The sequence below is a fragment of the Phalacrocorax aristotelis genome, chromosome 1, assembly GCF_949628215.1.
Source record: "Phalacrocorax aristotelis chromosome 1, bGulAri2.1, whole genome shotgun sequence".
Classification (NCBI taxonomy): Eukaryota; Metazoa; Chordata; class Aves; order Suliformes; family Phalacrocoracidae; genus Phalacrocorax; species Phalacrocorax aristotelis.
In genome coordinates this window covers 71322911-71350819 of record NC_134276.1, presented here as the reverse complement: position 1 = coordinate 71350819, position 27909 = coordinate 71322911, and the positions used below count along the sequence as shown (strand labels likewise).

Below are 27909 nucleotides of genomic sequence, written 5' to 3'. Positions count from 1 at the left end.
GTACCTTGAAAGGCTCCCACTGAAGGGCTCTTGTTCCGTAACATTTCAAGCAAAGCTGAGGTGGTTAGGGAAGGAACGTTTGCTTTGGCTCCAAGCAATCTGTCCAACAGAGGCTTCTTGCAGGTTTAGCAGTGATGGCTATTCCCCTAGATAAAACTATTATTTGATTATTGGGACTAGAAACAAGTTCAGGACTGGGTGTATTCCACTAATCTGGATTTGTTTATTTTCTGGTTTAGACACTGAAAAAGACCTGCCAGGTTTGGGTTTTTTTTACCCTGCAGTCTTCATATCTCCATCTTTTATTTGGGTAACGGGTACAGTGTTTTCTGTGGACCTACTATAGGGAAATGTTCAGTCCATTGTAAACAAGGATTGAAAATTATGTTGTTTCATAGACTTAGCTTAGGGGCCAATGTATTTTTCATTATCCTAATGTGAGTACATTTTTATGTGTTATTAGAAAGGATTGTTTGCATACTCTGTATGAATACGTGTGTGCATTTGTGTATATATAGGTATTAAATGACAACTAGAATTTATTGATACTGTTACAGAAAAAAGTAGCTTATATTATTTAAATAGCCTTGGTATTTGGTTTCAGTCTCACCTACAGGGCCCCTGTAAATAGTCCTGCCTTACTCTCTGAATGGGTAAATCCACCTACTAACATATGGTCTCTCTCTTTTTATGTAGAGTGACCTTTGGTCATGCGGCATTACAGCGATAGAGATGGCAGAAGGAGCTCCCCGTAAGTGATACGTGTGCTTCTCCAGTGGGCTGATTAAGACTGAAACATATACTTGGGAGATGCTGGTTGTAATCTAAGCCTAGTTTTGAGGTTTCTGAAAGTATCCTCATGTTATTTCTGTTCTCTTTGGTTTTGCCTGCCCTATAAATATAAAATCCCATAAATAGCAATGCTTTTGATAAAGATAGGATTGTGTTTAAGCACTACAGTGCAGACTGCAGTGATTTAATTTGTACAGCAGGAATATTTGGAAGCTAATTGAGCAGCGGGTTTCCTTCCTATGGGGAGTATATTGTGTTCTGGAGTTGTGTCCCAGTCTGTATATGGCCTGGCCGGGGATGCTGAAACCTCAGCCGGGGAGAGGTGCAGTGAGGCCTCGAGAAATCCAACCTTAATGAAAAAAGCATCTGTAGCAATTGGTTCTGTGTTGGGTTTCCATCGGTCTGGGCAGTGCTAACACTGCTTCCCCTTTTGTTTCCACTGGTCAGTGGGCGGTGTTGATCTTCCTTAGCAGTGGCATGACTTAAACTGTAAATCAATTTTCAACACAGAATATTGAACGTAATGCTCCCTGTTGTAGAATGCTCATCAGCTGATATGGGTATTTTTGAGACAGAAACCTGCAAACCAAGAATGCACAACTTTTTACAGCATATTTTCCCCTCACTTACTTATTCTTTCTGAATATCAAGACAAACAGCAGATATGTGCAAGGAAGACAGGATTTAACAAGAAAAGAAATTAGGCCTGATGTTTTGGCTTTCAGTAGTAATTTTTATGAAAAACCTTATTGAACTAGCAAATATGCTTACCCTCAACCCGAACTGGAGCTCTGTATTTAAAAAATAACAGCCTAAGGTACCTAAGAGTGAGTTAATTAAATATTTTTACACATAAACAACCACCACACCACAGCCTAGCTTGAAACCTCTGTCTTTGAAATAATCGTGTTGAAATGAAGTATTGATATTTTCCTAGCTGTAAAACATGGTCATTTCGTTATAGCTGCTGCCTGATTTTTTTTTTGTTTTGTTTTGTCATTGTTAATGTAAAATTTATAAAACTAAGAACAATGCTCTTGTTTTGACTGATGTTTCAGGAGGTCTGATGGTTTGGTGTCATCCCCCCCACCCCGCCCCCAATTGCATGTTTGTGTGAATGCCCGTGTAAGAGCTGCTCCCAGGACACCTCAGCCAGCACTGTGTTAACAGCGTTTGAGCTATCACTTGACCTCCTTTTTGCTGTACCTTTTTGTTCAGTGCATTGGGTTGCCTGGGTGGCTTTCAATTAAAAGCTGTGTCTGTGGGTTTTGTAAGCACGGAATTGAACAATAATATTTTTTCATTTCCAAACCGAAACAGAGCTTGCCCCCTCTTATTGTAAAAGCACAAGAGGGGTATTTGAGCAGTAAGCAAAGATCCAATGTAAAAGCTGAATAGCTCTTGCCTTGGTCTGTCCCCTGGCATGTGGGCTCTGCCTCCTTCTTCCATGGTGGCCAAAGGGTCCATCTCTAAGCTTGGTGGTCTGATGGGATCCACAGGCATCCAAGGGACTTCTCTGCCACGGTTGTGGCCCCTTACTTCTGCATCCAGAATCCTCTTCACATCAGTCTGTTTCTCCTGAATTTCTGCTGTGTTAAAAATGTTACCTCTTCCTGCAGTCATTATTCAGGCTGAGACTGGTGGTGCAAGAGGTCAAGCATAGGAAGATGGTAAAAACAGGGGTTATGCTTCTAGCATCCTTTCTTGGGCAGCCTCCCTCCCCGCTCCCTTGTTTCGCTGTGTTGGCTCTGCTGTGGTGCTTTTGCTGTGGAGCAGGGGGAAAGGCTGTCCGTAATGGACTCCCACTAAGTGTCCACTGAAACCAAGGGTACTTCTTTTGACAAAAGTCGTAGGTTTGCATTTCGGTTCTGCAGGGAATCCTTTTTTTGGTACAGACCCTCCAATGCTTCAAAACCTTGGAACAGAGAAAAGCTCCAAGTCTGGAGAAAAAAAAATGAGGCATCCTGTTTTAGTTGCCTGCATAGTGGGAGAGGAGGGCAGGTGGAGTGAAGTTTATTTGAAACAGTAACTGTGTCATTCTTCCCTTCTGCCATCATCTTCTCCCAATATTTTATTGACCGGAACATGTGTTATATGACTTGGGGCTTGAGGAGGGCTGCGCACAGATGTTCCCATCGTGGTTGAGTCTGAAGGTTAATAAATGCCTCGATCTCTTTCTCTTTTTGGGGCCGCCCTTGGCACATCCAGCTGTGGCATTTGCATTTCAGGCTAATTCCATTTAGTTGTATTGCCGTTTGCATCTGCTGCATGTGTGGTAGGGATGGTGGGAATGGCTGGGGAAGCTGAAGCCTTGGTATTGAGAGAGAGCAACTAAGCCAACATCTCTATGTTCCTGTTCGGTTTTTTTTTCGTTCGTTCAGCACTCTGTGACATGCATCCCATGAGGGCACTCTTTCTGATACCCAGGAACCCTCCCCCACGGTTAAAATCCAAGAAATGGTACGTATTAGTTATATCTTGTTTGTAGCCCTTTTTTTTAGTGTGATGTTCCCTGTGTCTCATTGCATGCTGTTTTGTTACTGCTTCCACAGGACTGTAAAGCAATTTAAGCTAGCAAAAATCACTCTGTTGTTCTCTTCCGTGCCACTGAATCAAACCATGAAATAAGAAGCGTGCATTGTTTATTTAGTTCTGTTTGTCCCGGAGAAATTTTATCTCGAATTGCGTGAAAATAAAAGCCCAGCTTTTTGTCTTGACAGAGCAGCATCTGTATTAAGGTGACAAGTGGATCCATATTTTAAAAAATAAACTCCCTCAGCACTCTTAATATGCAGTATGTTTTCTCAGATGTATCGTAACACAGAAACAGAACAGTACTATAGTGTTCTAGTTGCTAAGTTAAAAGGAGCTGTTAAAACTAATGAAGGCTTTTACTATAATTATTGTAAATGATTGGAATTGAGTGTGCTCTTCTTGCCAGCTGAGAAGAATCCATTAGTATCGGAGGATTTCCTCTCAGTTACTGGTTGCAACTGGTGTGTATGAAACAAAAACACTCCCTAGAAAGAGGTTTCGTATAGATTGAATGTGATCAAAGGATGCTGTGATCCTGTCAAAATAATGAAGTGATTTGACTGCCTATTCAATATCAACATAATATAACCTTGGCTTGCTTGCTGGGCTTGGTCTTTGCACGGATTGACTTACTTATGCACTTGTACTGTGAAGGCATCCCTCTCCCTCTCTCATACTTGCTTTCTGCATATTAAAGGAATCCATTATTTGCATAGGCCTTTCGTTGACCTTTATATTTACAGTAATAACACTTAAGGTGTGAGAAACAAAAAAAAACCACAGTGAAGTTACCTTGAATTCAGCCTCAGATTACAGTAGGAAAGCGAAGCAATTGATAGAAACCGTTGTTTTTGCACTTAACCATGTAGTGGAGGTGTTCACCACTCAAGCACGGGAGCAGGTCGAGAGCACCTAGCAATCAAAAAGTGACTCTGGCCAAAGCCGGTGCTGCTGTGACTCAACTGTTTTGATAGTGTGCTCAGTGGCAAGTTATGAGAAGATAGGACAAATGATGAAAAACGCAATTTTGAATATTTCCGTTGTTGGCATTTGGCAAGGCAGCTGTTTGGTGACTTCTGTCTGGAGAGGTCCTCTTTGAAGGGTTCAAATGAAGTGTAAATATAGGAAGGTGGTGCTCCAGCTTAGCTAACTCCCATACCCTGTCACTTTATGCGGCGTGCAGGAGGAGCTCAGTTCGGTACATGCCCTCAAATTGCGTTGCTGAGAATTTGACCCCAAGTGCCTGTGTTGAACAGACAACATTGTTCAACACCCACCTGTTGTCCTAGGAAGATTTTTTTGTGTGTAGCTCTTCAGGTAAAAAATAAAATGATCTTAAACTCTCGCAGACCTATCTCAGTGAGCCCAGGCATGTACAAAAGAGCACGGTGCTGCCTGTGTCGGGGCAATGTTGGCCGCAGTTCTTGCGGCTTTCGGCACGGCTGTTCTGAAGCAGACGTGCCTTTAGATAGCACGGGCAGGTGGAGACACATCAGAGCTGCCCTGACTGTGCTCCAAGCACTCTGGATGCTACCCAGCTCCGGTCCAGAAGCAGCAGAGCTGGGTTTGCATGATTTGCCTTTGTGAATAGATCCTGCCTTTCAGGGCAATTTTGCCTGTGAAAGAGGGCACGTTACTGTGAGGCTGTGCCTAAACACTGCAGGTATGTTGGTATTGCCCTGTGCCCATCCAGGCCTCTGTCCATCAGCCCAATGCTCAGCTGGAGCACACTCGGCTCCAGCACGCAAGGAGGCATGCTTGCAGACAGCACTTTTAGCATCCTCTGGGATGTGATGCTCTTTGAGGAAAGGAATTCAATTTTGAAAAAGAACAGAACAAATGTTTGAGCTGAGTTTTACCTGTGATCTTGTTTGGTTTTGGTGTTTTTCCCTCCCTGCTTTCTCAGGTCAAAAAAGTTTTTCAGCTTTATAGAAGGTTGTCTAGTGAAGAATTACATGCAGCGACCTTCTACAGAACAACTCTTGAAACATCCCTTTATACGTGACCAACCAAATGAAAGGCAAGTCCGAATCCAGCTTAAGGACCATATAGACAGGACCAGGAAGAAGAGAGGAGAGAAAGGTATGCAGCTTCTAAAAATCAAGTATTGCAGCTTGTTAAAAATACATATTTTTGTCCTGCTTTGCAGTCTAAATTCCCATCCCTAGAAAAGCTCCAAACAACGAAAACCCTTGAAAGGTTCTTTTTTAATTCATATTTTGACTATCTGCAGGCTTGTAGGTTTTGTTCTGTCCTCTAGAGAGAAGGTATCAATTTCAAGTGTCTTATTCTCAGATAAGTTAAATTTACACACTTCTGGGCCACTGCCTCTTCCATACAAGCATTAAACAGTATTTAGGAGGCTATTGGCATATATGCCTTTCCTTTTTTTGGTCTGTGGTAGGTTCATTCCTGGAACGGTGCTATAAATCAGGAGTCTCAGGAAATAACCCATCACAAGAGCTATGAAGCAAATGTCTTGGGCAGCCTGTTCTCTTTATTCAGGTGGTGCTGAGGTTCTCCAGTTGTCTTGTCTTACACATAAAACCTGGTGTGGTTCAGGAAATTTGCTGAAAGTCTGCTGCAAAGCACTGTGCTGTTTTACGAGTGTGGGAAGATGGGCTTGTGTATGTAGAATGAGTTCTAGGGTCCGCGATAGATCTTCTCACTGAAGGGGATGGGAACCGGTGCACTAAGGTGCTAGTGCAACTCCCCACTGTCCTAAAATTAAAGATAAGCATTATCTAGGCTTTTTTTTCTTTCCCATTAGATGAGACAGAATATGAATATAGTGGAAGTGAGGAAGAAGAGGAGGAAGTGCCTGAGCAAGAAGGAGAGCCAAGGTAATAACTGCTTTTGGGAGGGCTCTGGGCAGTCCATGCCAAGTAAGTCTAAAGGTCTGTAACTATAAATCAGAAGCACGCTAAATTTCTGTCTCTTATTAAGCCACACAAACCACCCGGTATTCAAACTGAATACCTGTTCTGTAACTGCTAAAGGTTTTAAAGCTCCCCTTCATATGGCTTAGAGCCAGGGAGTTCTGGATGGAGGGGGATTTATGGCAAATGTGATTGGTCAGGGGCTCCATAATGTCAGAGTTGGTCCTTATTTTGCTTGGCCTCATTTCGCGCCTTCCACTGAGAGCATGTATTTGACATGCATCCAGTGTCTTCGCTCTGAAAGAAATGAGATTAAAATTTAACCTTATGCTATATTTTATTCATGTTCCCCTGCCTTGAAGAAAGTATTTAATGGCCCATCAGGCTTTATCATACGGAGGCTTTAACTTCCTCTTGTTGCAGTTCCATTGTCAATGTGCCTGGAGAATCAACCCTCCGACGTGATTTCCTGAGACTACAGCAGGAAAACAAGGAACGGTCCGAGGCCCTTCGGAGACAGCAGCTGCTGCAGGAGCAGCAGCTCCGCGAGCAGGAGGAGTACAAGAGGCAACTGCTGGCAGAGAGGCAGAAGCGCATTGAGCAGCAGAAGGAGCAAAGGAGGCGGCTAGAAGAGGTAGAGACGGGAAGCTGGAGCTTGGGGGGCAAAAAAGCTCCTCTTCCGCTTGTGTTTCCCATTCCCATGCCCATTTAAAAAGAGTTCCCTGTAGCCCCAGCACATCTCAGGAAAGAAAACACGTGCAAATCCACTGGCAAACGTAGAGCAAAGCACTTAAATCCATGTCTGGCTGTTTGAATACAAAGCACCTTCCAAAGCATTTGAATATCCAGCAGCTCCTATGGAGATAACAGGAGCTTGGCTGTTTGAAGGTATCTGGGGGAGGCTGTGTCTTGGTCTCTGTTCCAAAGAAGCAGCAACATGTCTAGACTTTAGGTAGCTGTAGAGAAGGGGAGACATTAATTATTCCCAGATGGATTTTTTTTCTCAAGGTTACTTTTTTGGGGCCATGACATGCTTCAAATTTCCTTTTAAAGCTTTCTCAAACATCTGGGTTTGGCACTCATTCATGGTAGGTAGAAGCCTATTTTTGTATGTGTTACTCTCTCATGCGTAGACTAAAAGCCACCTAGATTTAGAAATATGATTTATAAATCAGTGTTAAAATTATAATTCTGCAAAAATTACAAATATGTAAATCATACTTTTGTGATATGGTAAGTATGCAATTTGCATACACTACCCAAAGATAAAAGAGAATGAATGTAGATGCACAATATTGTTCTGTCATACTTTTCACCTCCTAAGAGCTTGTGTGCATTTATGTATATGTACATGGAATATGCAGTGTGAACTTCAGAGGTAGGAGGATTTCAAAACAGTTCTTCAGGCCAGAGCTGAGTATGACACAGAGCTGAAATGAAACCAATCCTCTGGCTCCTCAGGAAGTGCAGGGTCAAATTCCAGTTGTCCTTAAGTGACCTCTTGCTTGAGTCGCTGTTTCAACTGTTCACTTAGTAATGATGGAAAAACTACACCCAGTCTGGTTTTCCAAATCCTGGTGATGTTTAATGAGGATGCAACCAGGACCAAATGTTGAGTTGCATCCCGTGACGTGTTTACATAACAAATAGTACAAAATTCCAAATAGCTTTCCAGGTCACTTTATGCTCCTTGTCCCTCTTTTTCAATGTGCGAGTGAGTTTAGTGCTGCTGTAAAGAGGGATTAGTATCAAAGACTCAGCCACACATGAAGCCAGGAGGAGGGACAAGGGGGAGGCATAGAAACTCTATTTCTCTCCTGTCTCTTCCCCACCCTTCTGAGATCGCCAATATAAACATCATAGCTCTTCCAACTGCTTTTAGACTCTGGCTCTGTAGTGATTTTGCGGGGGGAGCAGATAATAAAAAGAGGCTAGGAAAATAAGAAAATAAAATATTTTACTGATATTGTCAAAGGTGAGCAAAAGTTGAGTTACTGCTTGGCCTCTTAGTATGGAGGTCAATGAGTTCTTTTAAATGCCCCTTTAATCTCTATGGTTGTGCAGGCAGTACTTTTTGGCAAAGAAGGGGGTTACGATTAAATTATTTCGGTCATTTCAGTAATTGGTGCAACCCTTAAAATCTGGAATTTCTTTTTGAAATAAAGGAGATGCTGCTGCTATTAATGGAAACAAAGCAACACACCTCTTTCCTGCACAGGGTTGAACTTTTTGGAGATGTTGCAGAAATCATAATTTAATGAGCAGTTAAAAAAAAAGGCAGTTACCTGAAAGTCATGTTTAATCAGTTCTGCTTTTTAAAATACAGAACAGAACTAACAACTTCAGCAGCCACAAGGCGGCATGTAATGTAGGTTGATATCTTACTGAATAAGGTTACACAGTAAACCATGTAAAGTTCGTAAGAGAGAAACTTCTTACCTTTTATTGAGTCTATAACCTCAGCCTGGTTCCCTTAGAAACATAAATATGAATGGAGAGCTATAAAGGTTTCCTTTTGCAGGTGATGGGTGGGCATCTTGTTCCTAAAGTGTATAAAAAAAAAGGCTCACACTGAGTTTTCAAAAAAATCTACTTAGTTTGTTGGATCTTGTGTTGGAAAAATGTATGATCCCAAGTGATAATTTTTTTTAACAAAACAACAGCAAAAACAAGATCTTTAAGATGGGGGAAGGGTGGTAGACACATATTTAGATAAACATCAGTGTTGTGACACAATTGAAGGCCAAAATACTGAAATGTTGTCACTTTGTCCTTAACTCACCCGCCTGTTTTGATGAAGCCAGTAAACAATGAAAAACTTGGTAATGTGAGTTAAGGTTAGTGTCGGGCATTGAATCTCTGGGCTTCCATCAGTTTGTTGTCATTTTTAGGGAGCCTTGCTTTCTTGTAATTTTTCCTTGTGTAGAGCAAGCATGTGTTTCGGTGTACCTGTTTGACATTCTTTGGGAAGAATTCTGTGCATTAGATGGTCTCTCCGGACAAGTTGCTTATACTTTTCCCCCCTTCTCCCCCCTCCAGTTTCCTAAATGAAAATTGAGGGCTTGTTCTTACAATGCTGGCACAGAGCCTAGACAGTTTTGACCAAGAGTGCAACAGGAACGGTGTTTAGGACATCTGCCAAAAACTGTAATTCTCAACAGTATTAGGAAAAGATTACTTTTTAAAAGTCGTATAGGTTGACTTCTAAATATTGTTGTTGCAGGAACCTTATATTTTGTGTATTACTTAGGGTGGAAATGATACATGGTCAAAGTGCAGAAAATTACCTGAAATATTTTGGGAAGGGGATTACTTGTCGCTGCCGCACCACCCCCTCCCCCCCTCCCCCCCCGCCTTAACAATCATGTAATGATTAGTTGCATGAATATCAGCTATATGTCATGTAAGTGTTTAGATGGTTAAAACAAGAAATCTGAGCTGTTCCAGGCTGTTCTAACATGGGTCTGTGTTTCTGTTCAGCAACGTGTAGACACCAGTGCTCAGTGTGATTGGTATGGAAAGGCATTTGAATTTGTACTTCGCAAAACTGAGTCTGGTTTGGGAAATTCAGAATGTCATGGTGCAATCCCATTCTGTGCAGACCTCCACAGTTCAGGATAACTTCCTTTATAATAAAATATTAATATGTTATTGTTTTATATTTATTTTATAATTATATATTTATTAATATAAAATATTAATATTTTATTATCACTTAAATGATGTCTCTGTCCCTGGTTATGAGAATCTAAGATGGACGTTTTTGAAGTGGTAGATTATAGCTCCATTGGCAAATAGTACAGTACAGTAGAAGCAGATTTGTGGAGCACAATAATTAAAATGCTGAGGACCCAAAGACTTCACTCCATGTGTTTGAAGACAGGAGGCGTTCCTTTGGATTAGCTGAGGTCTAGACTGTGTGCCTGCTTGTGGTTGGAGTGCATCTGCCTTTTTAATTTCATCCAAAAGGAGTGGTTGGCACTCCAAGACATCTCCAAAATATGAAACAAAACCTGGTAAGTGGAGATGATTGGATGATTCACTTCAAAAAAGCACTCCTGATCTGAACCAAGATGCTAATGTAGGTGTACCTGCAGGCGATTTCTGCCAGGGCTTTGTTTCTTTTACAGAAGAGGAGATTATTCATATCTACTTAATTTTAATTGCTTGCAGTTTGGATTGGTACTGAGTAAGAAGTTCTACTTCTGCTTTACCTCTAGTGTGGGCAAAGCAAAAGTATCTGTTAATCTTTCCAATCCTCTTCCTAAGCTGATACCAGGCTACCTAATTCTTTGTGAAAGAAGTCATTAATATATGTATTTATCAACCTTCATCTGAATATAAGAGAGTAATAATATTTTATTAATATAAAATTAGAGGATCTATATTTCTCTTCAGCATTTCACTGTATGAAGGAGGTCCTGAATTCGTTGGTATACACCAACTGCATGTGTAGTTGCATTGCCCCCTCCTGGTAAATCATGCTCTACTGCATGGTCTTCCAGTTTGGAGGTGTTGGGTACCATTATGATATCATTAATGTGCCCTAAAACTGGACAAGGATCCAGAATATTGACACTATATTTTCTGTATGGTTCTTTTTTTTGTTTGTTTCGGCATAGTAAATGCCAATTTTGTGAAGCGCAGCAATTTGAGGCAGTGTGGGCTCTCTCAAAATTCTGTTTTGGCACGTCTGAAATTTCTTTGAAGAGTTCCTGCCCTTACCTTCTGGTTAACAGTTAGCTCCTTGAAAATAAGCTTTTCATCTGACATTTGCAGGAAAGTTGGTAATACCATATCCAACTAAAGAAGGTCTGGATATGCATCCAGAATTTCAGGGAATCCAGATCTATATCTGTTATCTATTGGGCATGTACAGGAACAGTGCTTTACATCAGACCTTTTTCTGGTGTGTGGTAAGCATGATAATATCCAACAATCACACTTACTAAATTCAGAAGTTGAAGTTTTAGAAAGAGAACACAGTGACCAGGGCTTTTTAGGGTGTCCTTGTTGAAGAGTTGCTAGAGGTAGTCAGGGAGCTGACCTTGTGCAGAAAGGTGGTAGGAAGTCAGCTAAAGGGCAGCTTCCGAAGCCAGCTTGGGTCAACGATGACTTGCCACCAACCAGCTTTGCCACTGCTTTGACAAGACGTGGACTAGGTCCTGAGAGATCCTTGTCACTGTAGGTTTCCTTCCCTGGGCTTGTTAAAAGTAAATTCCACTTTGTTAGTGGCCAGTGGTTTGTTTGATGCTGAGGTTTCAAAGGCCATGTGCAAAGGAAGTGAAGCCTTTCTCATATCGCTAGGGCTGGGAATAAGCGGGTTGTGTGGGGTGTTTCTGCAGGCTCTTGCAGTGCCGGGTGCTTCCCTTCCTGTCCGCCTGATGAGGGGCTGAGGCGGTGTCTGATGGGGAGGCGGGAGCGATGTCAAGAAACCCCATCTCTCTGTGTGCTTTGGCCTGTAGACAATAGCACATTTGTGCTTTGGAGATTTGACTTAAATGCACACTGGTGGCAGAGAATCTCTCCTTTTTTTTTTTTTTCCCTTTTTCTTCTTTTGCTGGGTAATAAATATCTGTTCTCGGTGCTGAGCTAGCAATCTGGCTGTCTTTTTAACAGCTAATTTTGTTTCTTTCATGATGCCATGGAAAATAAGGTCTCTTAGTCAATTTGCAACTTATTTTTCTCATATTAAATTCAGTTACTTATAATTGCTGAACACTTTTCCACTGATTCAAGAAGCAATGAATTTCTTTCATCCGAAAGACCTAAGCTCTGCCCATCTTCCTTGTAGAGGGAATGATGCCATCCCAAGATCTGCAATATATCCACTTAACAATGTCAACACAATATTGTTAGACAGACAGGCTTCATATGTTTAAGAAGTGTTTGAGTTGATGAATGTGCGTATTAACCAGTCAGCAGTGTGCTGTCTCTTGCATCCTCAGGGCAACAGAATTATTGCACTTCACATCTTAGTTTTCTTAAACAAAGAGCCTGTCAGACTTGATTAGCCAAGAGGCACCTGAATATATTGACTTAAATATAGAAATTGGTTGACACAGACACCTATAATCAGAACTGAAAGTGCCTAGTTAATCCTTTCACAGTGCTTAAAAAATGAAGGAGAGGAAGCAGTGAAACCTATGAAACGCACCCTGTGCTGTAGCTGACTAGCAGCACTTTTGCTATTTTTGGATCTACCTTCATTGAAGAGAGCTTGCTTAAGCAAGAGAGAAAAGGCTGGTAGGTGCATTTAGTTAGGAGAGGAGATGCAATAGCAAAGAAACTGTGTTTCTGAGAAGATACAGAAAATGCGGGGGAGAAAAAGCTTATTATGTCTTCTGGCACAGGAAGGGAGTAGCGAACCCAGGATGACGCTATGGGCCAGAAAGGAAGATGTCATAGTTAGAGTGGGTGTATTTGAACAGTGATCTTCCAGAAAGTTCTATCTTTCCTGAAACTGCAGCTAGTTAAAGGAATGGGAAAGCAGCCTGTTTTATTTAAGTACTACTATTCATAACCATCTCTTTTTTTTCCAATGTTTCTTCTGCACTGTCATGTCAGTATCAGTTCCAGAAGATGGAAGAGGCTGTTGAGCTTTCAATTGCTTCATAGTCATGCTCATCCTGTGAAGTAACACAGAGTGTACATAGTCCTTTTGGTTGTTCAGGAGAGCACAACTATGAAACGCATACCAGTAACTGGATTTGTTAACTCAAATAAAAGCTTAGTCTGAGTGCTCTTGCAAGACTACTCAGAGTGCCTTAAGACTGGCAAATCTGTGGCAGCTTTGCTTCAACAGAAATTGGTGATAGTATTAACCTTCACATAAATGTGAAAAGGAGTAACCAATGTAAGTTTGTGTTCTGTTCTTGGGATTAAATTTGAGTGTGCTTTTTTTTTTGGTTTAAACATCATCTGTAATTTTTTAGCAAATTATAGACATCTATAATGGAAGTAAATGTTGTAGAGATATTCCCTGTTGATGGCTGAACAGGAGACAGCTGGGTCTTTTGACACTTAGGCAGTTGTGGGAGGCTGCCTGGGATTTTGAGGTAGGTGGAGTAACTGGATGCTTCTGTAGAAGTGCTGGAAGAGTTGGTCACGACTGTATGGGCATTTAAAATGTCTCCTCTGAAGTCATACGTGGTGCTCTATAGACATAAATGAGTCAGTTCATGCTTTCTAGAGCTATTTTCCAAATTCTTTTCAGACTTGAAGACTTATCGGCACCAGTTTTTATTTTTTTATTTGGGTCATGTGTGAAAGCTTATCTGTGTAAGTGAAAAAGCTTAGCTCAGCTGTTTTTCCTCTTTTACATATAGGTGCTTTTGATGTTCTGGGAGGGGCCGAGGTGCTGTTGGTCAGCCTTCTTTCTCTCTTAGGCAAAGTTTTGGGCAGTGCATTAAATCAGGCTTGGTTGTTGGGCCAACACCATCAAATTCTTAGCTGACCATCAACTGTGTTAAGAGAGAAGCTGCTTACCGAAAGCTCAGATAGTTGACATTTGAGTTTTAGCTGATTCAGTGGGGCAGATAGTTCCCTTTTGGCAACATTAGATGATGCGTTGAAGTCAAGAAAACTGTGACTCTGATTAAGGTTTTAGTTCAACAGTTGTTCAGAGATTGAGATTTCAGTGTGAGCCTCTCCTGAAGAGCAGCAGTGAGCTTCCACACCTCGGATGTCGGGAATATGGTACGTGACTTTGTGTGTATGTGTGTGAAGAAACCAGAGAGAGTAAGAGAGGCTGCTTTTAGGGATAGTTGTGTGCTGGGTATGAGTTAGTTTCCTGGTGGAACACTTGCATAGAACGTTTTGTCACTCAGTTGCAGAGCTTGCCAGTCCTGGTACATCCCTCTCTTCACAGTATAAAACAACCCCACCTCTTTCTTTGATAACAACAAAAGTAAAACTTTGTGGTTTCTTTTCGCTTTTTGTAGCAACAAAGGAGAGAACGAGAGGCTCGAAGGCAACAAGAGCGTGAGCAAAGGCGGAGGGAACAGGAAGAAAAGAGACGGCTGGAAGAACTGGAGAGGAGGCGTAAGGAAGAGGAAGAGAGAAGAAGAGCAGAGGAGGAAAAGAGGAGGGTAGAAAGGGAGCAGGTGAGTCCGTGATACAGATATATCCGCAATAGGTTTGTTTCTTCTAAATTCTATTTTAATTTTTAAAAAATTAATAAGCCTAAAGCAGCTTAGAGGCGACCTAACACTGACCCTTTCATCTTTGTTCTCTCTGACAGCAAACGCACTAACATAGATTGTAGGGCTTTATGGAAGATTCTGGCAGCCTCAATATTCCCTCAGAAAAAGAAGTCTTGTTGCAATACTCAATCTAAATTCAGCTCGTGCCCCTGGGCTTGACTAAAATCCTTCGGAATTGGCGAAATCATCACTGGGGCCGAAAATTGTTTCTAGGCTTGTCTTGCTGGATCAGTGGTTCTTGCAGGGCATGCCCCTGTTCAGAAGGCCTCCCAGAGAACGGCAGATCTGTTGCGTGTCAGCTTGTGGCACCCAGAATTGGTCAGAGGCTCATCATAAACTTTGAATATTCTGAATTGGAACCTTTGAGCTGCAGAGGGTTTTCCTTCCTAAAACTTAAATATGCAATCTCTGTCGCTCACTCTATTTAAAATCAGCTCTAATAACGTATGCCAGTTCAGGCAGCAAGTATATCTTAAGTTGTGTCAGTGTGTCCTTAATACACTGAAAGTACAGGTGAGAAACCTTTTAAACTGTGAAATTCAGCTGCTGTATTTATGCATGAAATCTGCATGTTTTAAAATCCTTTAAAAACTTTAATCAGGGTGATAATCAGGGTAATAATTACTGTGCATGCACTACAAAATACTGATCCCAAATAAAGGGCCAAAACTACTGTCCTAGAGGCTGATTTTAAATTTCCCATTAACCTCAGGAATGCTAGTTTTGGCCTGATATACCTTCGTTTTTTCTTATGTAAAGTCACTGTGTTTGAGATCATTGATGATCGTGTTACTGGGGAATTTTATTGTGTTTGTATGTTTCAAAGACTTCTGAGTCAAAACGAGAGAAGACTAACCAGTGGGAATAAATATATGGAAAATCTCTAATTACAGCACAGCAATTTGCTTTTGGGCAGACACCGGGTATTCCCCCAGCTGCTTTTTAAACTGTTGAAATGCTAATTACGCACAGTGCCAGTAATGACAAATGGTTAATTGACGTGGCCAAGCTGAACCACTCTGATTTTTTTTTTTTTAGAAGAAAAAACATGCCCTCTCTTAGAATTTTTGTTAACCCGAACTACGGCTCAGCCAATGTGCGTAACAACAGTATAGTGTATCTCATCAGTCTGTCACAAGACTTCCTATAGCTCCCATCACTGTATCACTGATCCATTAATTTCTTTATGCATACACTGTAAATGTGTGCGTGTGCTTGTGTGTGTGCGCGCATGCACATGTTACATACTTCCATTAATTGCATGATAGGATGTTACCAGCTTGGGGGTTTGGTGCTTCAGAGTTTGAGTTCTTCTAGGGGGTCAGGCAAAGCAGTGGGTAAAAGTCTTGACCTGTTGAGGCTGCAGGTGAAGAGATGGCTAGATCGCAAGAGTAAGCGAGTTTGGTCTAATATCTGTTTCCTGGTGGATGTTTGTTTGTGTCATAACCATCGCATAATTCAGCAAGGCTGGCAGCGTCTGCTCAGGACAAGCTTCTGGTGAGGGCAGCAGGGGAGACGGCAGGGCAGGTCCCAACTGCACTTGGCAGAGCCCCTCTGGGGGGGAGCTTGCTCCAGGTCTGCCTACACTAAGCCTGGCTCTAGCTGTTGCTAACAGTTCATCGCACCAGTGCAACAAACTAATGTTTAATACAACTTGCATGTGACTTTGTGTTGGCTGTGTTGAGTCAGACTTGCTGTGTTTTAACTTTCCAAAACCTTCAAGTGCATTTTGCTGCTTCTTGAAACCACTTCCAAAATATGTAAATGAGCTCTGGCCCGTGCCGGCAACATTTGCAGGAGTCCAAATTTCAGAATGCAAGGGGCCAAAATCCGATGCTCAGGAGGCAGGGCTGCCTAAATTGTTCTGCAGGCACTAATCCATCCTGAAGTGCGTTTCTCGTAAAAGCTGAACTGGGGAAGTAGCGTGTGGTGTTCCACCCAGGGGGTTCTGATGCATTCCTTTTGAATAAATTTATTGCTGGGTAATTTCTATGTGACAGGAGTATATCAGGCGACAGCTAGAAGAGGAGCAGCGGCACTTGGAAATTCTACAGCAGCAGCTGCTCCAGGAGCAGGCCATGTTACTGGTAAAGCACTGTATCTGTTTTGTTCAGTAGCTATAGGATCCATTTATCCGGCCAGTCCTAGGCTTCCCTCAGTCGGGCACAGCTGCACTGACAGTATGACAACAAAGGAGCTTGATTAAAAGGCCATTTATGCTAGTGTCGTGGGCTGACAGGCACATATGAGAAGTGCTGTATGGTCACACTGCTTTCTGGGCAGTAAGAGGAGGCTTTATGTTAAAGTGGAACAGTTCTGGTGTGGTGGTCGAGTTTCTGAACAGACCTTGGCATTCAGTGAAGAACTAGAGTGCTTAAGTTGCAGATCAAAAGCACACGTGATATGTAAATCCACCCCAGGATACAATGGCCTAGTGTTGGTCTAAATCATTGTTTTATGAACTCTATACTGGATTTAGTATAAATGACTGTGGCTTTTTTTTTTTCCTTTAATAAAATTCAGTTTTGACATAACTCTCCAATCATGTCAAGCTTAGCAGTACACTCTCAACTTTCCCAACACGAGACATATTGGTCTAACTTAGCTCTTGGTTACACTTTAACAATGAAACAAACAAAACAAAGCAAAAAAGCAACAACCAGAAAGGTGCATTTTTAATGGGATGGATAGGGACACATCCACTGTGCAGTCAATGTCATGTCTTGAATTACTCACCCGTTCTCTCAAAGGAATACAGATGGCGAGAGATGGAGGAACACCGACAGGCGGAGCGACTCCAGCGCCAGTTGCAGCAGGAGCAAGCCTACCTCCTGTCGCTGCAGCATGATCACAGGCGGCAGCAGCAGCAGCAGCAGCAGCAACAGCAGCAGCAGCAGCAGCAGCAGCAAGAAAGAAATAAACAAAGCTATCATACCCCTGAGCCAAAATCCCACTATGAGCCTGCTGAAAGAGCGCGTGAGGTAAGTCCTGGTTGTGGGCAGGAATCTGCTACCTGCTCCTCTGTCGCTGCCATTTGGCATCATCATGACTGTGATTCTGCTATAGTACAGTCAGAAGTCAAAGTGTCACTTACGGGGCAGGATATTTTAAAAATTTGGCTGCTGTTTTCCAAACCTGAGGGGTACGTCTGATACTTCTGCTGCAATCACTGGAGTTCAGAGTTTGGTCGTATCAAGGGTAGAAAGAAATTCTGGAAGGCTGCAGGCTGTGGGGACCTGATTTTGGAAGCGTCACGTCAGGAGGTTAATCTCATCTGCACTTCATCAGACATGTTTTCATAGGAAGCATTGGTGTGGTTGGTGATCTGTGCCTCTGGCAAGTACTGGCGATTGGAAATCGGGAGGCAATTGGAAAACACAAACTCCCGGGGATGCTTGCACACAGCACCTGTTTGCACATTTGGTGCTTTAGCCCATGCTCTTAGAAATACCCTTCTCGTGTACACAAACCTGAATTTCATTAGTTTCATTTCTATGGTGCTGCCTTCTTGGACTTCGGGCACTCACCTGTTGATCTGAAATCATCAGAGTGCTGTTTGTTTCAGTGAGTGGTCCCGTCCTCACTGGCCCACGGGTAACGTTGCTAAGCAAGTTATTGCCTCTTTGATGCATGCTTGGCTCTCTTTCAGCGGTCTTATTCTTGTTTCCCTTGAGCACCATATTGCCCACAAACCACTAGACTGGGCAACACTGGTCAAAGCTCTTAATGGAATTCATCACCAGCATGTGGGAACTGGGCAAATGTATTTTGGAACAAGAACAAAAAAATCCTTGGGGCTGTTGAACATGATAAAATAGCTTTCAGTCCACCTTCGTCCAGTAGCACTTCATTGCCTTTGAAGTATTGCTGTTTGGGCTTGGTGAGCAGAAACTCATTTTCTTGTAGATGCTATTGTACACGTTCTTCAGAAACCATGTTTGTGCTATCTCATCCATTCCTCTTGGTGATTAAAATATCTGGTATGTCTCTCTCTCCTGGAATAAGTTCAGACTTGTCTGGTATGTGGTGGTGCAGGCGTGGAACTATCCCTCTTGTCCTTGTTCCTGGCCCGCCTCGGTGAAAGTACAGTGCCAGTCCAGCACTCCTGTCCAACCTGAAGGCTAGCTTTGGAGGGATGCAGAACCATCTCTGTTCCTCCCATTTTCCTTTGAGTTGAAAAGGAGAGAAACTCCTGAAGATTCAAAGTGTTACATCCTTTAGCAGAACCACTGACTCAGCTATTTTTCTGTCATGGTCTTTTTCTTTTGTGATTGCTCTAGCTAGAAGAAGTAAAGTGAAGGCACAGAAAAATTGTTTTAGTAGTCAGATCTTCCCAGAGATTGCTGTGTATGTGTGGTAGAAGTATAGCCATGATATCTTGGTGCCTGGCAGTGGGAGCAACACCAGTTAGTCTTAAAAGCAAGCATTAACTCTTAATGTCATTCTTGACATTGGAGTTGGAGAGCGAGCATTCTGTGCCTCATACTTTCAGGTATACTGCTGTCTGGAGAAAGTCTCCATCTATGGAGACTCTGACCATCAGGGTGATAAGCCAAAGTGGGCTATCTTTCCTGTTCTGGCAAAGTCTAATGGGGATTAGAGGGGCGTTTTGCCATTCCAGCAGCAATGAGAATATAATGAAAAGGACTTCTAAGATTGGCTCTGGGAAACAGTGGGCAAGATTAGAGCAAGCGATGAGGCTTAATACTGTTTTCTGGTCCAGACAGTCAGATGACTGGAACAGGGCCTGCTTCTGTTCAGGGCTGCACTGGCTATCTGTCTCATTCCCACCTCTTGCCTGGTTTTAAGGACATGTGGCTCGTGCAGTTTGTGTGCTTTGTGGAGGAAGCCTCCTATCATCTACAGCTAGAGACATGAAAGCCTGTTCCTTCAGACAGAAAGACTTGGGGCTTTTCCTTGCTCTATTCATAACAAGGAGTCTGTCCTGGTTTTTCAACCTTGAAGGACGCCTCTGTGAAGTTGAACACAACGGTGAAAATTATTGTGTGGTGAAGATGCTTGCCTCCCTTATTGTTGCATTTCCCAAGACATGGTGTATTTTGTATAGACCTGGCAGAAGCATGTCTGCTTGTTCCCATAGGCAAACTGTTGCTGTCCTCAAATTTTGGAAAGCAGAGGCAGGTTGGGTTTGTAAAGCAGCCCAGCTAAGGAATCCTGGAGACTTGCCTCTGTTTTCTGGCATGGCTATATGAACAGCCAGTCTCTCCAGACCATCACTACTAGGGAACAATTAGGAAACCACTCCAGTACTGGTTTTGTGCTCCAGGCACAAGGGTTAAAGCAAATCTTGTGAGCAGAATCTCAACAAATGAAATCAGCCCAACCTGCCAGTTTGATCTTTCTGTGACGCTTTGATAAAGTACTTTTAGCGTTCCTCAGCAGCAGCTCCCCTGGCAGAAACGCACACGCTGCTCTAATTCCAGCAACAGACTGTCTTAAGAAATGGAAGGATATTTCCTTTCTGCCTGGAGCCTCCCTCCATCTCTTGCCCTTTATATGTCTTGCTTTGTTTGCAATGCTTTGGCCTTGGAAGAGGTGATGTTTCTGCATCAGGACCTCACTTGATGTTCTTTTGATGACCGAGTACTTTCTGACTTAGTCTTCTCCTCAGCAAGCTCTTGAGGTTAGTGTATGATTACTTCTGCACCTCCCTGAGAACCAGAAACAAGCTGCTGGGGCTGTTGGGACTATCTGATAAAAGAGAGGATGACCAGTCCTACAGTTTTGTACCGAAAGCCAAACAGCCTCCAGTATTACCAGGTAGAGAAGCATATTATATTTCTTCTTGCATTGGCAAAGAGACAGCACACGAAAGCAGATAATCAAATAACATGGAGTAAGGTGGGTAACTACAGTAAGGGATAGCAGTGGGAAACATACTTTTATATTGTAAGGTTGTTTCTGTTTTCATATATCCTTTTTATTGTCTGTGAGGAAAATACTAGTCTAGGCAGAAAGAAGCCCCATAATGATTTTATGATTCTAATGGTCTTTTGTCATATCACTTCACTTCTTACTGCCTGCTGTATCCTCGCTTCCTAGTACGGACTCTCCATATTGGCATACTTGCCACTTTGGTGTACTTCAGTCTGTGTTTCACAGTGCTGGTGAAAGTAGGGGAAAAATCCTACCAAGCCCCAAATGTATAGATTTCTTTATGTTAAAGGGAAGGTGGTACTCACCTTCATATTTCCACTGTAATTGGTTTTACTGACTCCAGGCTTAACCTCCATTTATTTTGGCTTAGGTGGAGGAAAGATTTAGAAAAACTAATCAGGGCTCCCCTGAAGCACAGTCTAAGCAGATGGGCAAAGTGTTGGAGCCACCAGTGCCTTCAAGATCAGAGTCCTTTTCCAATGGAAACTCAGAACCTGCTCAGCCTGCCTTGCAGAGGCCAATGGAGCCCCAGGTAAGTGCCCAGAAAAATCCTAGTAAGCCTGGAGGAAATTCAGAAGTCCCAGCATGTTTCCTTCAGATTTGCAGATCTGGGTACTTAGAAAGCCTTATGTAAAGGGTAGCGCTGTTACACAAAGCAGCGTATTCAGTAGATTTGCTTTTTGTCTATTTTTGCTTATTTTATTGATTAAACTGATGGATTTGTGGTTTTGGTGTTGGTTTTTGGTTTTGTTTTGTTTGTTGGTTTTTATTTTTTTTAATATTAGAGCTAGATTAGAACTGTTGCATTCCATTACTATCTGTGCAACAGTGGAATGGTGGTCTAAACACTGGTGACAGTTGTAGTACACTCTTATAATTCAGAATTTGATCAGTGCAAGATATTTACTATTGAAAAGGATGCTCAGGAAAGTAAGCTTGCTTGGTTTTTTAAATTCTTGCGGTAAAAGTTAACTAAACAAGTGGTTTTTAATAGTATGAGCACTGCTTCAGAGAGATTTACAAAACATGACTAAGAAAAGCAAGTTTGTTGTCAGTAGGCTTACAGTTGCTAAACAGAGCTCTGTACCATCCCTGGAAAATCAAAAAGAGGTTGAAACCATTGAGCTGTGTGGCTGCCATCATTCTATTGTTTTCTAATGAAGAGCTTCCAGATCTTGGTATCTGTATCTCATAGGAATTATAGCATGAATTTAAAGAGGTACCTTTGTCTAAAACTTAGACATAGCCCATAAATTCTGAGCAATTTAGATATGCTAAATTAAACGGTATAGTTCTGCATTCAGTTCCTCTGTTTCCATGCAGAATTTTCTTCTCCCAAATTAAGTCTGCTGATGACAGTGCAAGCTAAAACCGTCCCTGATTGTGACTAGGTATTGCAGCTCTTCTGGGCAACAGGAGAATTTGAACAGACGGGAGAGTGGGAGAAATCAGGACAGAACTTCATCTCTTACTCATTAATTCCTGGCTTTTATTCAAACCTCTATGACTATTTCAAAATATTGGACTTGTATCTTCATGCTCTCTGTGCCAGTTACTTTTAAAGTCTGGGTGTTCCACTCATATTAAGGATAATCAGGCTCTCCAACAGCTGTGTGTATTAAAATTGAGGAAATAATAATCATATAAAAACAAATACAACCAGCCTACTGAAACTGGGGTTGAAAGCAAAGTTTTGCTTAATTATTAGGTGTGAAAACAGTGTGTTCTTCAGTTATGACCTTTCCTCCTCCTTAATTTCAGAAATTAACTCTGAAATGCAGGTTTATGCACAAGGAGGGAGTAGGCTGAAGGGTCAATATGGATTTCAGTGGAAATCCCAATGGATTTTTGACTCTGCAGTTACTGTTGTGCCTTCTTAGTATGTATAACTGAATATGTGTGTGTGTACGTGTGTGCTTAGTTTGTGTATAAATATGTATATATGTACAGTATATGGTACATATATGATGTAAGTATATTGTACATATGTATACTACATACAATATATATTACAGTTTTTTTAATATATGTTGCAATGACCGTAAAGGAATAAAGGCTTTTGTGTTATGGTCTTTCTCCAAAAGTTTGGAACTGTATCTAGTTCCTAGATTTATTAGGTAACATAAATGTCTGTTGGTTTGCACATTTTACAGCATTCTTTAATGTTGTACATTTCTTCAATTGGGTATCTGCTTCAAATTTCCCAGCCAGCCAGTGCTGCCATGAGACCTGACCAAAGCCCACTGAAGGCTGGGGAATGGAAGGCAACTTTTGTCTTGAGTGGCCTTCGGACTCAGACTCATGGTGCAGCCATTAGGTCCCCTTTTCTTCTGGGCACCAGTGTATGTGTATGTGGAGAGCGTATCTCACAGAAAAATGCATATGTGCTATATTTTCAGTCTGTTACGTTCTTTGGGTGCTTGCCTTGCTTTTAAGTGCATTGATTCCACCCCACGCTTACCTAATGCCATAACCAATTTGTCTCTGCCCGCCCCACCTGCCTTTATTCTGTGTTAATTGGAAAGCCAGTTATACTGAGCGCATTGAATGTTTTGTGTTTTGTTTTCTTGTAAGGTACAGTGGTCCCATCTGGCATCTCTCAAGAACAATGTTTCCCCTGTCTCGCGATCCCATTCCTTCAGTGACCCTTCTCCCAAATTTGCTCATCACCATCTTCGTTCCCAGGACCCATATCCACCTTCACGCAGTGAAGTGCTAAATCAGAGTTCTGACTCTAAGTCGGAGGTACCCGACCCCACCCAAAAGGCTTGGGCTAGATCAGACAGTGACGAGGTGCCTCCAAGGGTAAGGAGTAGAAAGACAGATGTGTGCTTATTTTTTTTTTATTATTATTGACTATTACTTTTTTAAGGATGTGATACCCTGGGCACTGGGAAGACCATGCCCTTGTGCCAGCATTCGTAACAGTATATTAGAAGGCAGATCATAACGTAGGTGTTCAGTCAATGGGTTAATGATAATCAACCTTAAATACAATATTGAAGCTTCATATAAAATTGGCAATTATTTATAGAATGCAGCTTTTCAGAGAGACAATTTATTATGCTAAGTTAACAAATCATTACCATATTCAGGAAAGAATTTAAAATATCCCTGAGGTTATTGCTCAGAGTTAATTTTCCTCTTCATCTGTTAGCAACCCAAACTATGAATCATACACTTATTTAAAATTGAGATGGAACTGAACAAAAAGGAAACATTCAATATACTTCCTCCTCCTCTCCCCCTCCCTCCCGCCACCCCCTTGCCCCCCTCCCCAAACTCCCATCCACTGGGATTTGCTTCTTCTGAGTATATTCTTGCTCCCCCACCAGTCTTTGCCTTCTGCTGATCCATTCCTGGGCATTTGTTTGGTTCCCCTAAGCTTATTCTCCTAATTCTCATGCTGTTTCAGCAAATTGCTTTGTGCCTCCCCTGCTTCAGTCAAAATGCCATATTCTTTTTAAATGTCTCAGGTGTTAGAGTGTAGCAGGGTGTGTATGTGTTCGTGTGGTAACTATTAAACACTAGTCAATGTTAAGACTAAACTTTGAGTTCTCTTCAAAATCTGAACAGCATCCCAACTAAGGCTCTTGATTTTGTGGGTGTTTGTTTAGTGCTTTTGGTCATTGATGCTAGCTTGGACTTAGAATTAAGTGTTGTTAAAATCTTAAGAATATATTCTGTAGCAGGAGACTTCTCCGTCTCCTCTTCATGGGCTTAACACAGGTTTTTTTTCTCCAAAGGTACCTGTGAGAACAACATCCCGATCACCAGTCCTGTCCCGCCGTGATTCTCCACTGCAGGGTAGTGGGCAGCAAAATAACCAAGCAGGTCAAAGAAACTCCACGAGGTTTGTAAGCCTACATGTCTTCGCCTTTCTTACATTGGAAGGAAAAGGCTCATGGGAAGCCAGGCACTTCCAGAGATCTTTTGGCATTGTCTGTTGGACGTGAGGGAGGATGAATTTGGATCCCATTTCGGTAGTGATTAATATTAATTTCCCTTGGTGTAGCACATATGCCAACAAACACTGGCAAAACTTCTTCTTCCCTCTCCTCCTTTGAGTTGCCTGCCCTATAACTTTTGCAATAATGTCAAAATATCCTCAAGATTACTAAAAAAAAATGTGGCCATTCATGAACATCTTGCCTTTTGGTGCAACAGGTCATCTTGGGCGTACTGTGGGGATTACTGGCAGGAGAAGTGTTTGTAACATTGGAATTGAAGGGATCTCAGAAACTTTCTGGTCTCTTAGCCAGAACCAGACTTCAAGTGGGGGAGAAGTGTCCATGAGCCATGACACACAGCATCTGAGGTCAGGAAGAGGGAGAGGAAGGGGCTGCCTCCAGAGCTCAGCAGAGCACTGGGGACAGGCCACGCTGGAATTAGCTTACTGGACAGGGGTGAGGGTATTCTGAGAGGGGCAGACAGTGCTGGCTTTTTGGCTTTTGCTTGGGTGACCAGAGCACTTCTGAGCTGATTGCACACTTGCTGCATGTACGCTGAGAGAACTGTCTGCTTTAGATTAGATACATAAGAATGGCAGGTAGTCAGTTCCAAATAAAAAGAATAGCTTACACCCACATAAACTTTTTTTAACTGAATAAGGAAATAGGTATTTCGAAGGGAGCCACTGCTTGGGTTGTGAAGCATCACAGATGCCCTCAGCTCAGTGTTAAGTGCTCTTTCAGATGAGTTATTAGCAGAAGACTGAGGAAGAGTGGTGTTTCAGTTTGGAAACGGGAATCTGAAACCGAAGTGCGTGACAAAGACTTTCCTCCCTCCCCTGATACAGCAATATAGAGCCTCGTCTGCTGTGGGAAAGGGTGGAGAAGCTTGTACCAAGACCGGGTAGTGGCAGTTCTTCAGGTTCAAGCAACTCCGGCTCACAGCCCGGCTCCCACCCTGGCTCTCAGAGTGGGTCTGGAGAGCGGTTCCGGATGAGATGTAAGTCCTTCCCCCACCTTTTGCAACATCATGTTTATAAATTTATTGAGTCATGCAACACTCAATAATGACGGATGATAACCCTCACTGGGAAAGACCTTTGAGCAGGCAGTATCAAAGATGGGTTAGCTTCCAGTACCTCCCTTGGCTGTATGTCCTTGCTTGGGAAAGACAGCGGGTGCAGAAGTTGTCGTGAAAACATTTGTGTTCTCTGATTTACGTTCAGTCACTGCTGCATTTTCCCATGTGCAAACAGCCCAGTCTCCAGGCTGTCATAGCTCCCTGCCCCCTGTGTGCAAGGGCACCATTTGATGCTTATTGCCTATCACCTCGGTGGTTGCTGAAGGGGTGCAGACTGCTACGGATAGGTCTCAGCTGGGGTACGTTGGATGCTGGTGCAGATTTTCCAGCTTATGGCCACACTCAAGTTACCCTCTTTGATTTACAGCTGTATGACATTTTACTTTGTCTTCCGTTATAGGTCAGCTGCGCCTATACAGGCCACAGCTTATGATGTTTTTTGTATAGTTTTTCAGGGACAACATAATAGTGAACCAGTGAAACTTATGTCTTGCTCTCAGGCAGTGCCTGACAGCCTTCTCACCTCTATTGCCCACTCCAAAGTGAAGTAAAAAAACCTATTTTAGCTCACTGCTTAAACTGATTTGTTCTGTGTTCCTTTCGGGGTTTTGACATATTCAGCATCATCCAAATCAGAGGGTTCGCCATCACAGCGTCATGAAAGTGCACCTAAAAAGCCTGAAGAGAAAAAGGAAGTCTTCAGACCTATCAAGCCTGCTGTAAGTTGCATCCACTTTCTCCTCTCCCCCCTGTTTTTCGGGTAGGCCCACAAAAAGTACAGTGTGAGCTTCCGTTCATGATGCCATTGGGGATGAACTTCAGCTCGAGTTGGGGTTTGTATCTGTGGGCCCAGCAGCATGTCCTGGGCTCTGCAATCGCCTGCACACATCAGAGTATTCTAAGCATTAGAGAGTGCTTTGCTTCTGGAATTGGTTTCTGGTCTCTGGTCTTCTTCCTTCTTAACCTTTGCCTTTCTCTCTTTCAATACTGTGCTTCCTTCCTGGGGCTGGACCAATGATCACGCATTTGACCTGAATGTGCCAATGCTGGGCTGAATGGTGCAGGGAGAAGTGGTAAGGCCTTAAATTGTTGCTATTTTCTGTGAAAGATTTCTGATGTGTTCTTTGTCTGAATGCTGTTACAGTCGTTTACAGCTCTATGTCCTGGTGTATCTGGGTGATCACAGTGGGTTTTCGCAGTATTTCCAACTTTCCTTAAAACTTCTTTCTCTTGCCATTATGATACAGATATGGGTGCTAGTACAGTCAGTTAAAGCTGCCTTCTTAAGGAAACATAGAGGTTAGCCCTTCACTTCTGATAGTACCACGTGTGAAGCATTTGCCATAAACTGTATTCAGCTAAATAAAGCATAGCTACACAATTGAGAGCAGGTCGCTCTGACTGCAAACCTGGTTTGCCCACACTCCAAGCTGCATCCAGAAAAGCAGCTTATGTCCCATACTATTTGACAGTCATGTGTGACTGAGCTCGTGCTAATGAGCCTCACTTCTCAGGTGAACTCCTTAATGCAGATCTATGCAAATGGAAATGGATCAAAAGGTTTCAAGGAGATCAGCTCTATGCAACTATGCCTTGGGTGGCTCAATAAGTCTTTGGATCTTTCTGCTACCTTGCTGCCTAGATTTCTTCTGGTGGATGCTATTAACCTGCAAATTTTAGGAAAATAAACTGCAACAGTCAACCACTGTGTGTGAGTGGGTCTTGGTGCTTCTATATGTACTTCAGGTGGTATAATGGGATAAGCTGAAGCCATAATCAGGATGGTTCGGATTCAGAGTATACACATTTTTCTATAATATGACAAGGCCTTCTTAGGTTGAGTCTTTTGGTGCTTTAATTTATCAGAAAGTGAGTTTTGGTTACTATCAGGAATGAATAAATCAAAAGGAAACAATACTGCTGTGGCTATGGAAACGCAAGAGTGGACAAGTGAGCAAACTTGGGCACTAATCCAGTGGGGTTGCCTTGCAAACTGTTCTCCTCTTCCTTGCAACATTGTTTTTTTACTCCCTCTCCTATCAGGATTTAACTGCATTGGCAAAGGAATTGCGAGCAGTGGAGGATGTGCGGCCTCCACATAAAGTGACAGATTATTCATCCTCAAGTGAGGAGTCAGGGACGACAGATGAAGAAGACGATGATATGGAACAAGAAGGAGCAGATGAATCTACTTCTGGACCAGATGATGTCCGAGCAGTGTTAGTTCTTCTGTGTTTTGCTTCTGTTTTCCCTCTTAGAGGGCTGATGGAAAAGGACGTTGGGTATTCTGGCTTGTATGTTAGTTCTTTCAGCTTACAACGATCTATGAGCAAGACATAGCAGCCTTGTATGTTCACATTTTCAAACACTGAGGGTAATCTTTTCAAAAAGTAGGCTTGTATAAATTATGTCCTTTCCCTCTTCTCCCTTTGATTTGTTGTAAAACAGAAGCGGTGTTTAACACACACCTGACTTTTTTTTTTTTAATAGAGAAGTCTTTTTAGGCAGGTTATGTAAATATTCTGCTCTGATCACAACATAAATTTGAGTGTGCCTTGGTGCAGGGCAGC

The 27909-nt window shown here is 42.4% G+C and overlaps 1 protein-coding gene across 16 annotated transcripts in view; it reads left to right on the top strand.

Annotated features, from left to right (window-relative positions):
• Positions 1-27909, top strand: part of MAP4K4 (mitogen-activated protein kinase kinase kinase kinase 4) — a 162571-nt gene that overhangs the window by 110868 nt on the left and 23794 nt on the right. For 4 of the 16 annotated variants that reach the window (XM_075092552.1, XM_075092546.1, XM_075092509.1 and 1 more), the window contains exons 8-21: positions 697-751; positions 3174-3252; positions 5234-5409; positions 6098-6170; positions 6630-6840; positions 14150-14311; positions 16411-16497; positions 17161-17391; positions 20679-20840; positions 22883-23113; positions 24055-24161; positions 25107-25258; positions 25961-26058; positions 27383-27558. In XM_075092552.1, the coding sequence (XP_074948653.1) occupies positions 697-751; positions 3174-3252; positions 5234-5409; positions 6098-6170; positions 6630-6840; positions 14150-14311; positions 16411-16497; positions 17161-17391; positions 20679-20840; positions 22883-23113; positions 24055-24161; positions 25107-25258; positions 25961-26058; positions 27383-27558 (2000 nt within the window). The remainder of the gene's footprint in view (positions 1-696; positions 752-3173; positions 3253-5233; positions 5410-6097; positions 6171-6629; positions 6841-14149; positions 14312-16410; positions 16498-17160; positions 17392-20678; positions 20841-22882; positions 23114-24054; positions 24162-25106; positions 25259-25960; positions 26059-27382; positions 27559-27909) is intronic. The other 12 variants (XM_075092574.1, XM_075092528.1, XM_075092521.1 and 9 more) reach the window with 6 other exon arrangements.